This window comes from Lethenteron reissneri, chromosome 30 (assembly GCF_015708825.2).
Source record: "Lethenteron reissneri isolate LAM-NWPU_2019-01 chromosome 30, ASM1570882v1, whole genome shotgun sequence".
Classification (NCBI taxonomy): domain Eukaryota; kingdom Metazoa; phylum Chordata; class Hyperoartia; order Petromyzontiformes; family Petromyzontidae; genus Lethenteron; species Lethenteron reissneri.
In genome coordinates, this window is record NC_083808.1 from 15,265,878 (window position 1) to 15,282,878 (window position 17,001).

At 41.1% G+C, this 17,001-nt stretch overlaps 1 protein-coding gene across 1 annotated transcript in view; it reads right to left on the reverse strand.

The window, feature by feature from the left end:
- Positions 1–17,001, reverse strand: part of LOC133349576 (complement C3-like) — a 320,240-nt gene that overhangs the window by 118,721 nt on the left and 184,518 nt on the right. The window contains 5 exon segments of the mRNA XM_061563146.1: positions 8,548–8,751; positions 10,299–10,385; positions 12,454–12,502; positions 15,593–15,726; positions 16,126–16,204. Of these exon segments, the coding sequence (XP_061419130.1) occupies positions 8,548–8,751; positions 10,299–10,385; positions 12,454–12,502; positions 15,593–15,726; positions 16,126–16,204 (553 nt within the window).

The window sequence follows — 17,001 nt, forward strand, 5'->3', positions numbered from 1 at the left end:
GTAGTTAAAGCAGGTACCACCAAAGTTGGTATGCACTGCTGTATTCATAGCAGGTACCAACACAGTCGGTATGCACTGCTGTTATGAAAGCAGGTACCACCAGTCAGTATGCACTGTTGTAGTCATAACAGGATACCACCACAGTCAGTATGCACTGCTGTAGTGATAGCAGGTACCACCACAGTTGGTATGCACTGCTGTCGTGATAGCAGGTACCTCCACAGTCGGTATGCACTGCTGTGATCATAGCAGGATACCACCACAGTCAGTATGCACTGCTGTAATCATAGCAGGTACCACAACAGTCGGTATGCACTGCTGTGATCATAGCATGTACCACCAGTCAGTAGGGACTGCTGTAGTGATAGCAGGAACCATCACAGTCGGTATGCATTGCTGCAGTGATAGCAGATTCCGCCACAGTCAGTATGTTCTGCTGTAATCATACAGGTACCACTACAGTCGGTATGAACTGCTGTAATTAAACCAGGTACCACCACAGTATGCACTGCTGTAATCATAGCAGGTCCCACCACACTCAGTATGCACTGCTCTAATCATAGTACGTACCACCACAGTTGGTATGCACTGCTGTAATCATAGCAGGTAGCACAGTCAGTATGCACTGCTGTAATCATAGCAGGTACCACCACAGTCAGTATCCACTGCTGTAACCATACCAGGTCCCACCATACTCTGTATGCACTGCTCTAATCATAGCAGGTCCCACCACAGTCGGTATGCACTGCTGTAATCATACCAGGCACCACAGTCAGTATCCACTGCTGTAATTATAGCAGGTACCCCAGTGAGTATGCACTTCTGTAATCATAGCAGGTACCACCACAGTAGTGATAGTAGATACTGTTATCAAGTTGGTAGATACTGCTATATAGAGTTAGTATATACTAAAACAGTCAGTATATACCACTACAGTCAGTCAATACTGCTACAGTCACTAGATACTACTATACTACTATGGTCAGTAGCTACTAGCGTCAGTAGATGCTCCGACAGAATGAGTAGATACTGCTATAGAGTTAGTAGATACTACTATATCAGTGGATACTACTATAGAGCTAGTAGTTACTACTATAAAGTAGGTAAATACTACTGTAGGGCCAGTAAATACTACTACTACGGTCATGTGTTACTGCTACAGTCAGTAAATACTACTATACAGTCAGTAGCTACTACTGGCTCAGTAGATACTACTGTACAGTCAGTAGATACAACTAGAGTTAATAGATAATACTTACTCTGTTGTATTTAGTGTGTGTAGGTATATAAACCTACGCGGGGGTAAAAATATTTTTTGAGGGGTCGACAATTTTCGGAAACCTTTTAGATCAACTATTTACCCCCCAATTTCTATATATTTTTGGACCTGTGCAAGCCTCTAATATTTTTATTGGTGGAGAAATGGACAAACGGCCCACCTGGCTTTCACAATACCGTCGTATCTGTGTATGTATATGTAAGGTTTTTAAGAGAAGTTTTAAAATATATTTTTTGCCCGAGCAACGCCGGGTACTTCCTGCTAGTTTCTTTTATAAATTCCTTCCCTCCAGCTTTTATAATTTCGCCTCTTATGCCGTCCACTCCTGGACTTTTGTTTTTCTGCACATGTTTAATTGCTTTTTCTAATTTTTCGTATGTTTTAACTTTCATCATCCCTTGGTGATGGGGATATCTTTCTAGTTCCTCCAGCAGCTCTTTATTCTCTTGATCTGTATCTCAATACAAATCACTACAACACTCAGTCCATCTGTTGTTGTCTCTTCCTTGTCCATCAAATATCTTACCATCTTTGTGTTTTTATCACTGTTTACCTTTGTTGCCAGTACGCTATGTGTTCGTGACTAGTTTGTACACTTCCCTGGTTTTGTATTCTCCAGCATAGTATTCAATGTCGCGACAACCATTTATGAGTATCCTTTCTTGCCAATGCCCTTACCTCATTGCTTTACATTTTTTACTTATCCATAATATAGGTTTTTTGGGGTTGGATCGCGTAAATATATAAATGTGTCATTAAAACACACCACCACCCGACACAGCCAACAAAAACATGCAAATTCGTCACTAGTGTAGGGGTGTCAGGGGAAGGATTCCCACCAATAGGAGGGTTAGTGGGAGGGGTGATCGAGTAGATATAAGGGGAGAACGGGCGGGAAGAGGGGGCCTTTGGCGGGAACGAGAATGGGACGGTTGGGGACAGGTGTGGATGGGAGAAAAGGATTAAAAGACGAAACCCCTGCAATCTTGTGTCGGCTCTCCTTTACACTAGTACAGCACACCGGTGTGTTGGAAAGCCAAGCCACAACATTTACAATCTGAGTACGACGTTTTCACAGGGATTACAACTAGCTTCATCAGGCGACAGCCAGATTTGTGGAGAAGTCCACCTGTTTCATTCCTTATGTAGAGGTGTAGATGTGGTGATCACACTTCTGCACTCTTGCGCAAAGTGGGGGGGGGGGGGGGGGAGATTAATGAGTCAACGTACATTATGCATGTGTATGTGTATAATGTGAGCCCTTTGATCTTGTCCTTGCTGTCCATTGTGTGTATTAAAATATGCATACCAACGGTAATCCCTATTGAAGTATGGTGGTCTGTAAGGGATGCAATGTAAAAAAAAACCTCTTATGGATATTGGTCGCAAAATCTTACGTATTTTGTACTTAGTCTGCATCTTGTCAGATTCCTTTATCTTTAGCCAAAATTTCTCAGTTATCCATTTTCTATAAGGTTTTATATCTAAGAGTGCTGTTGCTTCTACTGCTTGCTCCAGTATCTACTTCAGTGCCAATGCCTTGTTGTCTATGCTAAGGTGTTTCTTTTTTGCCTCCCTGATTATACTTAATATTTTCTCTTCATATTTACTTGGGTTGCATAGAACCAAGCTGTGGTCCGATGACACATTGGCTCCTTGGACTGTTCTGTAAAACGAACTGTTTTCTATCGTATATCAATCATTACCTAATCCATCATATTTGTTTTCCATCTGGTACCCTCCATGTCTATTATCTGCAGGCTTTATGTTTGAACTTAGTAATAAAGTTTAGCATGTCATGCATGATGCGTTCCCATCCGGTGTTATCCTTCCCAACTTTTGCGTTCCAATCTCCCACAATAATTGTTTATGTTTCCAAGGCAGTTCCTTTAACGTATTTTATAGCATTACATAGAACTCTTCAATATCCTAATCTAATGTTGGTGCATATATTTGGATGACAGACCTATTTAGGGGTTGTCCATTCAATCTTTCTACAATTACTCTTGCTGTAACCAGCCTGTATCCCAAAAATTATGCTTTGGCTTTTGTACTCCAACAAGAAACCTACTCCTTCGATGTTCAATTTATATTCCCTTGACCAGATCACTTCATTCCCATTTATCTCCCCCGTTCATATCTATCTAATTTCTGCCAGTTCTAGATGTCATATCTCTATCTTTCTATTTACTTTCTTAGCAGCTCCAACTTGTCCTGCCTCTTCGTTGTTTTGGAATTTGACTGCTTTGTTCCTGATGGTGTCAGCTGCTGCTGCTTTACTGGTACCAAATTTCACCCGACCCTCCTACCTCCTACTTTTTTTGTATCCAGGCTTGAGAATGTCTCAGATGTCCACTGGATTGTAGACCCCTGAGACGTAGTTAAAGCTCCATATAAAAGCTTGAATTATTGGGACAGCTCCCCCCGCCCCCCATATGGGATTTTTTTTAGATCTCCCTCTAGATTATATTGTTAACATCTGGAGCTGTCCGTGACCAAACTTCTGTCTCAAGTGCAATGAGTTGATGGTGTCAGCATGATCACTAACTACACAAAAACATAATATTTGGTTCTGCACAAAATTTGACAATTTCTCAGCTACTGAGAATTGAAAACATTGGTTTTAATTTCAGGTGATAAATATGACTCAGTGGGTGAGAAACTACTTCAACTTACTGTGTGGACCAGAGTAACCCTTTTCTACTTGCACATCTGAGTTGAGCAGGGTAGGGCTTTCACAGTAATTGGGTGGGTTTCCACAGTTATTTGCTGTTCCGAGGAGGTTCCAAATCGTGATATGCTGGCCTCCACAAGACATGAATCTGGCTCAGTGCCAAGCACAACAAAATAATTTGCTTGAAAACATCATTGAGCCTTCAAATTTTCGACTCCATTCTTTAAAAATGTAGCTGAAGCCACAAAGATGTATTTATTCAAATACATAGAAATAGCATGCATCTCCATTTTTATTTCTGCACTTGTTTTTGTTCAATATCTGTCAAATTGCCATTCTGAGCTGTATGGCACAGCAGAAAGCACACAATGATTACACTGGTCAACAAAAAAAATCTGATCTCAGATTTGCTCTATCACATCTCATTTTTATGCTATCGGCATACCCCATTTTCATTGATTTTACCAAAAATTAAATCTGTCACTTATGATTGCAAGTTGTTGCGAGTCAGTGACTGCTTTAGTGTTAAAATATGGTGCTGTATTTTTAGGATAGTGTGTTTATAATATCATTTTATGTAGATATCCACATTTATTTAATATTTTTCTTCTGCAGGGCATGATCTAACAATGGCTACAACATCCGAAAGGAAATGCAGTAATGACCCAGATATCTTCTGCTACATCTGTGGCAGCTTCACTTTGCATGATCAAAGGCGCAACATCAATACCTTTGTCAAAAGGTTTATCTTACCTACTTTAAAGTACGACTTGGAGACCAAGACAAAAATTGGGCTCCTCACAAAGTGTGTAAAACCTGTGTTGAAACTTTGCGATCATGGTCTAAAGGAAAGAATGCTAAGCTGAAGTTTGGTGTGCCAATGGTTTGGAGAGAACCTACAAACCATTTGGATAACTGCTACTTCTGCCTTGTCAATGTAAAAGGTTTCAATAAGAAAAACAAGCAACACTTACAATACCCAGATATCCCATCTGCCAGACGACCAGTTCAGCACTGTGAGGAAATACCTGTGCCTGTATTTACTGAGCTACCAGAGATTGATGTTGAATCCCTCAGTTTACCTGCTTCTACAGATGATGATGATGATGCTCAGATCGAATATACGCCATCTGATGCAGATTGTGATAAAAATGTCTCTGTTTAGTCAGCCTGAATTGAATGATCTTGTAAGAGATTTGTATTTGCCAAAGCAGTCTGCTGAATTGTTGGCTTTCAGGCTGCAAGAGAAAGGACTACTCAGACCTGGCACTAGTGTCTCCTTTTATCGTAACAGAGAAGCAGCACTTCGAAAGTACTTCCATTCAGATGGTCAACTTGTTTATTGTAATGATGTTGAAGGGCTTCTTCTCAATATGGGACTGCCCGCATATGATTCAAGTGAATGGAGACTTTTTATTGACAATAGTAAAAGGAGTTTGAAATGTGTGTTACTTCACAACAGAAATATACATGGTTCAATCCCAATAGGACACTCTGTAAAAATGAATGAAGAGTATGCCAACATCAAGATTGTTCTGGATAGATTGGAATACCATGTTCATGGATGGCTAATTTGCATCGATTTGAAAATGGTTAATTTTCTGCTGGGTCAGCAAGGAGGTCACACCAAATACCCTTGTTTCCTGTGCTACTGGGACAGTAGGGCTATATTAGAACACTGGGTTAAAAAGAACTGGCCACCAAGAATCAGTTTGATGCCTGGTGACAAGAACATCAAGAATGAGCCTCTGGTTGATAGGAATAAAATTGTATTTCCCCCACTGCACATAAAACTTGGGTTAATGAAGCAATTCATCAAAGCTCTTGATCACACTGTAGACTGCTTCAGCTATCAACCTTTTCAAGTCTCAGTGCCAAAAAGAAAAAGGCAGGAATATTTTATGGCCCTCAAATAAGAACACTCATCAGGGATCCACACTTTGTTACAACAATGACTGCGGCAGAGGCTAGAACTTGGAATGCATTCTCTGATGTGGTGCGGAATTTCCTTGGGAACAGGAAAGCGGACAACTATCGAGAGATTGTGGAGGAGCTGCTCTTGAGTCTCCAAGCACTTGGATGTAGAATGAGCATCAAGGTTCACTACTTACATAGTCACTTGGCCCAGTTTTCAGAGAACATGGGTCACGTGAGCGAAGAACAAGGTGAACGCTTTCATCAAGACATTAAAGTTATGGAAGAACGTTACCAAGGCCGATGGGACTCAAACATGATGGCAGATTACTGCTGGTCCTTGATGAGAGACATTCCACAAGCTGTACATCGGAGATCGTCAAAGAAGAGGTCATTTATGCAGATGTAACATCACTATTGTGAATGACCTTTTTGTACATATTTTTCTTATCTTCACAATTCAATTCTTACATGGTAATATGCATTCACTCACATTGATATGCAGTCACTTTTACAACTTTGTGCTACGGCTCATTAAATGTTTGCTCCTTATTATTGTATATTGCATTTTATTTTACTCTTGTATGGATGTCTGTTTAGCTATTCGTATATGAGCATAAATTTGCTGTTTTTATTGAAAATGCAATATTTGATATCTCAAAAACCTGATGTGATAGACAAAAACTGATGCCAGATTTGGAATCAGCACCCAAAAATCACATTAAAACCGTTGGAATATCTTATGCCAGAAAAAGTGTGTTGACCAGTGTTATCAGTGTTCTTCTCTAGGCATGCTGCTGTCGTTTTTCATTCTCAAGTTCAGCTGTCCCAGGGAGTTGCACCCAGGTATCCACCGCCTTGTTCCAACATTTTGATCCTAGACAATTTCTGCCCCAGATTCCAGTTGAGCGCTAACCACAACACCCTCTGTGCAGTGACATTTTATCAAACTAAATGACCTACATGGCACGAGGAGGCCTTCAGCAACGGATTGACAAAAGTAAAGCTTATAACTCGCCATATGTGAATGTATGGCTCTTTATTACATACTGGTATTTTATACTTGTGAAGATACGTTAATCTCCAATAGGTCTCTTAAGACACGAACCATGGTAGGTATTTGTCCAAAACAGTTGAAAATTGTCACAAAATAACCAATTGGTAACCATTTTACAAACGGCCAATTAGTCACAATTTTACAAACAGCCAATGACTGCCCCTCCCACCCTACGTAATAACGGAGCTGTTTTTCTCCACGTGCTCAGCATTCAGCCAATAGGAAACGTCCCCGAATTAATTCCCGCCGGAGCTGCTTTGTTACCAGGTACGCAATGCTTACCAATGGGAGGATCTGTGGCAAACAGACAATGACAACTGGAGGCTAAGCCTCCCATGTGTCAATCGCTAAACCAATGGTAAACTCCATATACTCCAGCCAAAGGTAATTTATGATATTCTATAATTGACTAACTGGCACGTCTCGGCTTCTGCGATGGCCCCAACGCAGTTCCTCAACTTAAGGGCAGCTTTACAGCTTCTTTACAGATTTACAGTATTTGAGCATTTCTTCACTTTTTAATATGCTTTAGTTCTTTTGGTAAAGTCACGTAGATACAAAAAAAAAATAAAGTGAATAAAAATATCACGACGTTTTGATCACAACACAAGCGGTCGTCATCAGGAAAATGGGTTAGCCTCTCAAGGCAAACTGTTTAAAAAGGTTTGGAGATGGTCGTAGCCAAAGTGTATCAGCAGCACCAGCAGCATGGGTGGGGCAGCAACAATACCAATGCAGCAGCAATGCCAATGCAACAAAGGGCCGCCAGGAAATCACTGCACCCCGCTCCACCCACCACACTGCTGACGGTGGAGGTTGACAAGAAAACACAAATCAAGTCATGACCCAAAAGTGGTTGATGACATCTTTCCAATGATTGCTGAGTCTAGAACCTTCCTCTTGGTTGAAATTGTGTCTGAGTCTGTAAAAATGAATGGCTTCATGAACGAATCTTTGTTGATAGCCAGTAGAATTGCAAAGTACTGTCGTCTAAGAGAAATACATTTCGTGTGAGCAAGCCGCATTAAAATAATGATCAGCCATGGCAGAAGAATTGGTCCTACCATGTTTCACTTAAAATATATTGGGCAACGTTTTACTTTAGTTACACGAAGATATGTGCACTGAATTAATCATGGTTATAAAATACCTGGTAATACAGTAGCTGGTATTCTTTTCAAAAATGATAAATGTTTTCATATAAACTTATGTAAACACTATTGTGATTTTTTTTCCACACGAAATACTCAGTCTCAACTATTTTGTCAGGAGGGTCCGGCCATATTTTTGCAGAAACAGGCGATGTTGCCATGTGTAATCGCAATTATATTATTTGCATCCTATTTGTCACCATTTGGATGTCTGAAGAATACCGGTTACACTGGGTACTTTGTTTTGCTTTTGGAGGAAACTGGTGAATCTGGAGGAACGCCATGCAGAACAGGTGAAAAAATAACACTACAAAGAGGCGCCCAAGTTGGGAATTGAACCCAGGGATTTTTGCTGAGGCACGAGTGTTACCCCTGCACCACCCTTGATGAGATGCAATAATGTAAAAGCGAGATGTCTGGGCTGCACACTTGCTGCTGAACTACAAGTCATCCATCCTTGGAGGCCACTCACCTTGTTTGAGGAACGCTATTGCCTCTTCTCTCCGATTGAGGCCAATTTTCCCCCACTCCTGGACTGAGTCCAAGTAAATTAGTGTCAGTGTAGTTGGAGCCATGAAAATCATGTTCTGCTCACCACATCCTGATGGAACCTGAATCAGATGTGATATGGACTTTGCATCGAGGCAGTTGACCATAGTCTCTGCCAATTCATCTCCTGAAAAGTAGAATTAAAATAACCCATGGTTATCCAAGTTAATTCAGCAACAGCAGTTTTACTATCCTGGGTATGCCGGTCCAGAACAAACTGGCTTCGGACATCCAGTAAGGACCCAGTCGAGCACTGATGGAAATCCTCTTAAGATCTCTCTACTGGCTGCCAGTGCACCAGATATATGTAGCATTTGCATTTGAGACTGGGATTTCTAGGGCTAGAGCTTACAGAATTGGCTCCACTAGTTACATCATTAGCTTCTCTGAACGGGCCCCAAGTACTAACAAGTGTCACGACGTGAACACTGATGCCTGGCTATCTCAAACCGCTTATAACTCATTACGTTTTAGGTCGTATCAGTTGCTCTTCAAATTTACTGAGACTGGCAGTGCCGACAGCAAAATCATCCATTGCATATTGTGCTTTCAGCATTGCAGCGCCATTAAACTGGAACTTGCTTAGTTGGGGCTTCCACCACTTACCGAGTGATCAACTTCTGTTCTGGCCAGCTTCAAAAACAAACTAAAAACCAGCTGGTTCACTGGTTCAATTGTAAAATGACTAATGGCCAGGTGAGTGCCTCTTTCAATTTCACGCTGCTGTATACGTGGATTTTTATACTAAAAAATATCAATATTCGGCACAATGTGCGATCCTATGCTTGCTCATTCGTACCACTGCTGAGAGGAAGAACTCCTAGTAGAGCAAACTCTACAAGGTATTTTGGTCTACTCTTCGTAGGATTGTGTCCAGTGCTCTAACAATCACACCACTGGCAGTTTGATTTATTTCCCAAGTAAGAAGGTAAACATGCTGCGTTCATAGCTCTGCACATTTCTAAACACGCGGCAATCCGGTAACCAGTCTTTTCCGGGGTTTTCATTTGTTTACTGGTAATGCACAAACCATTGTAACAGCTCTAATAACAATACACTTGAAGGGATCTTTAATGAATTTCTTAATGTCACTTCCCAGAGGCCTTCTCTAACACGGGCTGATGCACTGCTCTACAAGAGGAACATTATTTATCTCAATGATGTTGATAGCACCATTGAAATAAACCACTTCAGAAAATATCTGCAGTTTCCAACACCATACTTTTTGTACTGCCTCCAAAGTAAGCTCACGGGCCCCTATGATGCTGCCCATCTGGACAGTGACATGGCCCAGTGGCAGGGCGTCCGTGGCTTGTTGCAGAAATGTGTGGTTCGAATCCGGCATACAGCCCTGGTTAAAACTACAGGTGTATTAAATGTTAAATATTCTGACATTCAAAACAAGTAGGAAGCAGCATCGCCACCTACTGTGGAGAGTATAGCAAGTTGTGCCTGTGAAACATTTGCACCTTTATAATAGCCATGTGCAATAGGAATGGCAAAGATACCAAATGTAAAAAATTATTATGCATTATAATAGGAAACCACACCTAGAAACAGCCTTGCATGACCTGCAGCAGAGTTTTGGCGTTATAAGTGTACATGGGAGAATGTTGTGTCCTTCACTGTAACACTTATGGCGTTTGGATTTGTATCGTGTCCCTTTCTACTCACCTTTAACACTAATGAATGTTAAAACATCCGAGTTGGGCACAACGTCTGGACTGATTTCATTTTTTATAAAGAATGTATTTCGCTCTTCTGCAAATGACAAATAGATTAATGTGAAAAACAACCCTCACAAACACCGGCCAGTTTGAGGCTGCAGATATTTTCACTCATGCAATCAAATCTATCTTGCAAATTGCCAAATGGAAAGATGAATCTCTAACCTTTTTTTAAAATCTCTCTTACCTTACATCTGTACCTACCACTTGGTCTTCTCAAAGACCTTCCTCTTTATAGTTGATGACAAATGTGCCCCATTAGCAATGTTTAATGAAGCCTCATGGTTCAACCCATACATTGCCCAGCTCATCCATTTCAGAAACCCAGCTTTGAAACTCCTAGAAAAGATTTGGACTCAAACTAGACAAACTACAGTCCTGTGTGACCACTGCACCTAATTAGTCTGTTAGCCCAAATACTGTCATTTTCAGGATACCCTCTCGGTTTAAAAATATGATCCCTAACTTTTCTGAAATACATAAAGACCCTAAATGTAAAACCAATACCCCATACATTTAACCTTTCCATTCACGAGGCATCCATCCCTCCTCAATGAGAAAACTGATTTTGTGTGCCCCTCATCATAAAGGTGGCACAACAGACAGCCCTAACAATTACAACTATCTCAATCCTCTCCACTGGCATAAAGTTATTTGAGAATATTTTAAAATCATAAATTACACCCTAGAATATGCTCTCTTCCATCCGAATCAATCTGGCTTATGAGAAAAATAGAGCACAATCCCTGCAGTACTCAATACTCTTGATTGTCTTCCAACAGTCTTGCATTTTTCGTCATTGCGCCATCCTATTCCTTGACTAATCAACAGCATTTGACACTGGGTCACACTGTAATTTAGCAATGTGTAAAATGCCCACATTTTTAGGATTGTACAATCAAAGAGATTTACAACATATTCTTGGATCTGTCGGAAAGACAGCGTCCGACAGCTCTGTTTTTCACCTGTTGTGGCCGAAACATTGTGAGAATGTAATTGTTTTATTTTTATTATTTTATTATTTCCCTTCTACGTGACTTTACCGAAATATCCAAGAATATGAATCCCTGCAGTCACGAAAGCTTTAAATCGAGATTTACAACACTTATCTGATTAATTAAAAATTGTCCCTATAAAAAATACATCTGAGAGGACCCCTATTACTAAGGGCTCTGCTTCGCCCTATCCTGTTTTCTGTCCCCCTGTATATCCGGAGAAGAGAAAGCTGCTAAAGACCGTCCAGCATGGTGTGGGATTGTTGCGGCCTTATGCTCCACAGAGAGTGAAGTGGACTAAGCTAAGCATATCTGGAGAAACCATCACTGGGCCGTCTTCATCCTAAATGTCCTCTTAAACAATGCTGCCAATTCCCTGAAGGATCACTTAGTTCCTCTAACTCCCTCCCATAGCCTTGAAAAGTGCCTCCTTATTTTAATCGAAAATTGCATCTGATAAAACTTTGGTAGATTTCTGGAATTCCCTTGCTGGTCATCAACAGCTTTTGTCCCCCCTTCTCTTCCCCTCTTTATTTCCCTATTAGACCAAAACAAAGAGTATACTTTGCAACTATGCCTAACTTTTTTTCTGGCACCTCTGGTTCCCACATGTTTTCGCTGGTTTTTATTGCATGTTTCGTTTAAGACTATTAAATACCTCGCTTATTAGTTGTGTAATATTCTTTAATTACCCTGTTTTCGTTCTTTGCAATATTTTTTTTTGTCTTTTATTTTGTTGTCACTGCTGTGCTCATGCACCACGGATCTCCTTTGTACAAACTCCGAGTGTGAAACGACTGCAGACTATGCCTGTGAAACACGGCACCTTGATAATGGCCCTGCGCTATAAGAATGATGCATATATCAAATGTACACAATTACTATTTTGAATAATTATGGAAGAAAACATGAATACATGTGACTGTTCTTGGATTGTTAGGAAGACTGCACTTGTCTTTAAAATGTGTAAGCAGTAATAGTAAAACAAAAACATTCATGTGATGCATTTTTGGATACTCTTCTTGGATTTGAATTTGCAATATATTTAAAAATCTACTTGGACAAACGTATATGGAATACAGTGTAAATGTTGTGATCTATACTTACCAACATGAACAATTCTTGATTCAGACAGGATCTCTCTTACACCTTCCGGCTAAAAAAAATACAAATTTAGAAAAATCACGTTTCTGGTAAAATTTACGTGTAATTAATCTTGTTCTTAATTTATTGTTCTGCTTGTTTAACCAGGAAAGCCTGAAGAGTCTGAAGACTTTTTTTTCAGGAAGGTCCTGCCAAATTTGTGGAAACAGGGGCGATGTTACAGCTCTGTATGCAATCATAATGGAGTAAACTGAAGATATTTTTTCAGTTAGTGTGTTTTCTTTTTAAGCTGTGGGACGGAACAGGAGAAATCCAGGAAATCCATGCAAACCAGGGGAAGGGCATACAAACTCCAAACAGAGGTGCCAGTCAGCAATGGAAGCCAGACCCTTCCTGCTGAGACATGTGTTACCACTCTTGATTTAAAGCTTTCGTGACTGCAGGAATTCATATTCTCTGGTTCTTTCGGTAAAGTCACGTAGATAGAAATAAGAAAACACGACGTTTCGGTCACAACACAAGCGTCCATCTTCAGGTGAGAAAATTATCTGCTGTTGTGGCTTTATATCGGCACGGGAGGAAGGAAAAGGGGGTCGTGGCTGCAGGAGTTCACGGTGGAGAGGCCGGTCGTAGCTGGAGTCAAGGGTCGAGAGAGGGTGAAACGGGGAGCCAGGGTCAAGAGGGTAGGGACAGTGGATATAGCACAGCACCAGGGCTGGAAGTGGCTGTGCTCCTCGGTCGGCCGTGTTGGATGATCCCACGACCGGCGCAGAGGAGACGGCACGGGGCAGCCGGCTGTGTTGGGAACCAGTGGGACCTAGCCCGGGACCCCTAACCCCTGGGAAGTGGTTCACCCCTCCCGTGTCTTGTGTAGCCCTTTAATAAACGGCCAAAGCCCTTAACCTCACCTCCGTCTCTGAGTGAGTCGTCGCCAGCTCCTCAACATAGGTATGGGTGGGGGCTGGAGAAATGAGCATGTCAATGAGCTTTATTTAGTAACCGGAAACCAAGATGAACGGTTGGGTGAGTGAAAATCATAGCAGTTAAAACTTTACATGGTTTATCACGTCCCTCCAATGATTGCTCAATCTGAATCCATCTTCTCGATTAAAGTTTTGTTGGGGTTTGTATATCTGGATGGCTTCATGAACAAATATCTGATGGTAGCCCGAAAGTTTGCAGAGCACCTTCGTCTCGGAGAAAACAATGTAATGTGTGCCCACAGCGTTGAAACAATAATCCGCCACCGCCGAGGTGTTTTGTTCTGCTGTGTTTCAAATCCGCTTTGTGTTCGCGAACCCGGTCTGATGTAACTGCTGCTGCAGACACAACTCAGCTTATAGACACCAGGACATTGTATATCCGGAATCGCATCCTTCACCGATGGGATTAAATCACGGATTTTGTGTACTGTATTGAACCGAACTTGGATCTTGTGTTTGTTCAAGATTTTGGAAATCCTTTTGGTAACCCCTGCTATGTATGGTAAGGTGATGGTTTTGATTGGGTCCTCATATGGTTCTCAATCCATGGTTCGGGATGCAGCTTTGCGGATTGTGCGGTCAGAATATCCATTCCTCCTGAGAGCCTAGTGTACGTACTCAAGCTCACTGGCTAGGTGGTGCTGGTCGGAGATGCAACTGGCCCTATGATGTAGTGTTTTGATGAGGGAATTCTTCTGGGCTGGATGGTGGTGGGAGTCAGGCTTTAGATAGGAATCCGTGTGGGTAGCTTTCCTATAGACAGTGTCCCAGTGACCTGATGGCTCGTTGCATCTCCGACCAGCACCACCTCGCCAGTGAGCTTGAGCAGGCCACAACAGCAGATAATTTTCTCACCTGAAGATGAACGCTTGTGTTGCGTCCGAAACGTCCTATTTTCTTTTGTTATTTTTTCTATCTACGTGACTTTACCGAAAAAAACAGAGTATGTGTTACCATTGTGCCACTCCTGCCCATTAAAATGCTCAGCTGATTGGTGGAAGAGGGTATGCATTACACAGGTCGTACCAGTGTAATTGGTTCAGCTGCTGCTGTATAAAGGGACTGCTGAAGCCAGATTTTAGAGAGGAAAGCAGGAAGCTGTGGCTTCATGTGGCCTGTACAACTAATTTCCACAAATTACCACAAACGACAGAACTCAATTTACAACAAGCTACCACAGACTATTGCCAACTACCACAAATGTATCAAACTGCCGCAAAGTTTGCTACAAAGTACGACAAAGGTAAAGTCACGTAGAAGGGAAATAATAAAAATAAAACATAATAAAATACAATTCTCACGACGTTTCGGCCACAACGCAAGCAGCCATCCCTCAGGTGAAGAACAGGGCTGTCGGAAAGACAGCGTCTGAATGGACACCACCAAGCTTGGTAGCGTATATTTAAGTTGGGTTAAAGGGGGAAGGGCGCCTTGACAAAGGAATTTGCATATCAACAGGTGAATTTAGCATATTTATAGAAAATGCAGATATTGGATTAGTCACTACTTGTGGAATGCGTAGGAGGTGGGGGGGGGGGGTCTCAACGTCATATTATGCCCATGCATTATGTAGGATTAGCAGCAACAAAGGGAGGAAGTGGGGTTAGCAGTAATAAAGGGAAGGAATTTTAATAGCTGCAGCAGCCATACCACCACGTAAAAAAACTAAAATATTAACTACATCATTATTATCAATATACTAAATATTGGTGCCCTTCCCCCTTTAACCCAGCTTAAATATACGCTGCCAAGCTTGGTGGTGTCCATTCAGACGGTGTCTTTCCGACAGCCCTGTTCTTCACCTGAGGACGGCTGCTTGTGTTGTGGCCGAAACGTCGTGAGAATTGTATTTCATTATTTTATTATTTCCCTTCTACGTGACTTTACCGAAAGAACCAATAAGATGAATTCTCTTCCTGTTTTACTTAAACTAGCAATGCACACATTCTTTGGTCATAACCGTCCATCCCTCTCTCCAGCCAGCCAGAATTTTTTTCTAATGTAATATAAATGGTAAATTATTTGTCTTTTACTGTCACGTCTAATAGCTCTAACGGGTGTAATGTTGTTCAGCGGATTGCAGGAGTGTGATCCACACCGAGTTAGAGAAATGTTCACTGATAAAGTCGTTGAGGAAAAAAATGTGGTGTGTGAATTACCACCACACGCAAAATTTTCTGGACACCGTCGCCAAACGTGTGGCCGTACACACGGGAGCGAATAGATATCTGATGCTCTCCGATCTTCAGCGGCACAATGGGAAATGACACCACCATAGCACCCTTTGCCTTCACTGGGACACAACAAAAACACGGCAAACAACATGGGTGCCAATACACATAATGCTGGATGAATGCCTGGCCGAGCGGTCACACGTGTTCTGCTTTTGACAAGATTATGAATCAATCGAGATCTGAATTACTCCATGTAAAGATTTGGCAAAATGTGTCGTTAATACCCTCCACCACCTGACATCCAAACAAATGAAATTTCTAAGTGAACAAGTGTTTGATGTGACAATTGTTATTTATTCAGCTCACATTGCTATCTTGAACAATTCTAGCAACCAAATTTAGGAATTTAAACAACGTATTTATGTTGACACTTCACCTTGAGAACATTGCTGGATATGCCACATGTACAGTTAATGAACATGTGCAGAAGTTAATTTTACAAATAAATGTCCACACACCTGTGGATTTCTGATTGGGCTTCGCTCCAGATTTTGATGTGCTGCAAATTGACTCAACATTATCCATTTCTGTTAAAACCTATGTGGCACAAGAAATACAGAAATTACTTCACAGATCATATCCTCAAGAAACAGAAGTAGGTATATTAAAACATGTTGCACACTTTGAACAAAAATAAAGTATAGTGTAGCAAATGCAAAGTGTATTATATTAATAACAAATAATACATTAGTGCAAAAACAAACACAACACAGCACGAGCCTCTTGGCAGAAACCTGCCAGCACAGAAAAATATAATTAATCCACTTGTTTACTCAATAAAGCCTGTCTGAGTCTCAAGACTATTTCCAGAAGGCCCTACAAGGTTTTCGCAATATAGATAGTTTCTATGTGACACCCCAATTTGAGTAATTTCAGGGGTTTTTTCAAATTTTGCTAATTTTAACCATGACACCAGCACTTTTCAAATGACATCACATGCACTTTACCTTACACAATAATACACCTGCAGTAATAATCAGGATAATCTGCAGAATTCTAACTGGGAACCTAAGCAACAATTGGCGAACACACTACTGCTGGGATGTTTAACAGGATAAGAGGCCTCCTGAAGGAACTTTAGAATTTTGAGTAGTTACGTGATGCCATTTTCCAACTATGCTCTGAAACAAAGTGACCAAATTATTTTCTGACAGTTCCGAATAGAAGTTTTTATCTTATAGCAAGACCGCTGTGGCACAATTCGATATGCATGCAAGTGGAAAGATATATTAAAATATAACAAATCAATACATTAAAAGATAAATCAATACATTAAAACATTTAAAGTGTTCACACCACCTCAAATATGTAAGCAATATATTCCATACTGGGAT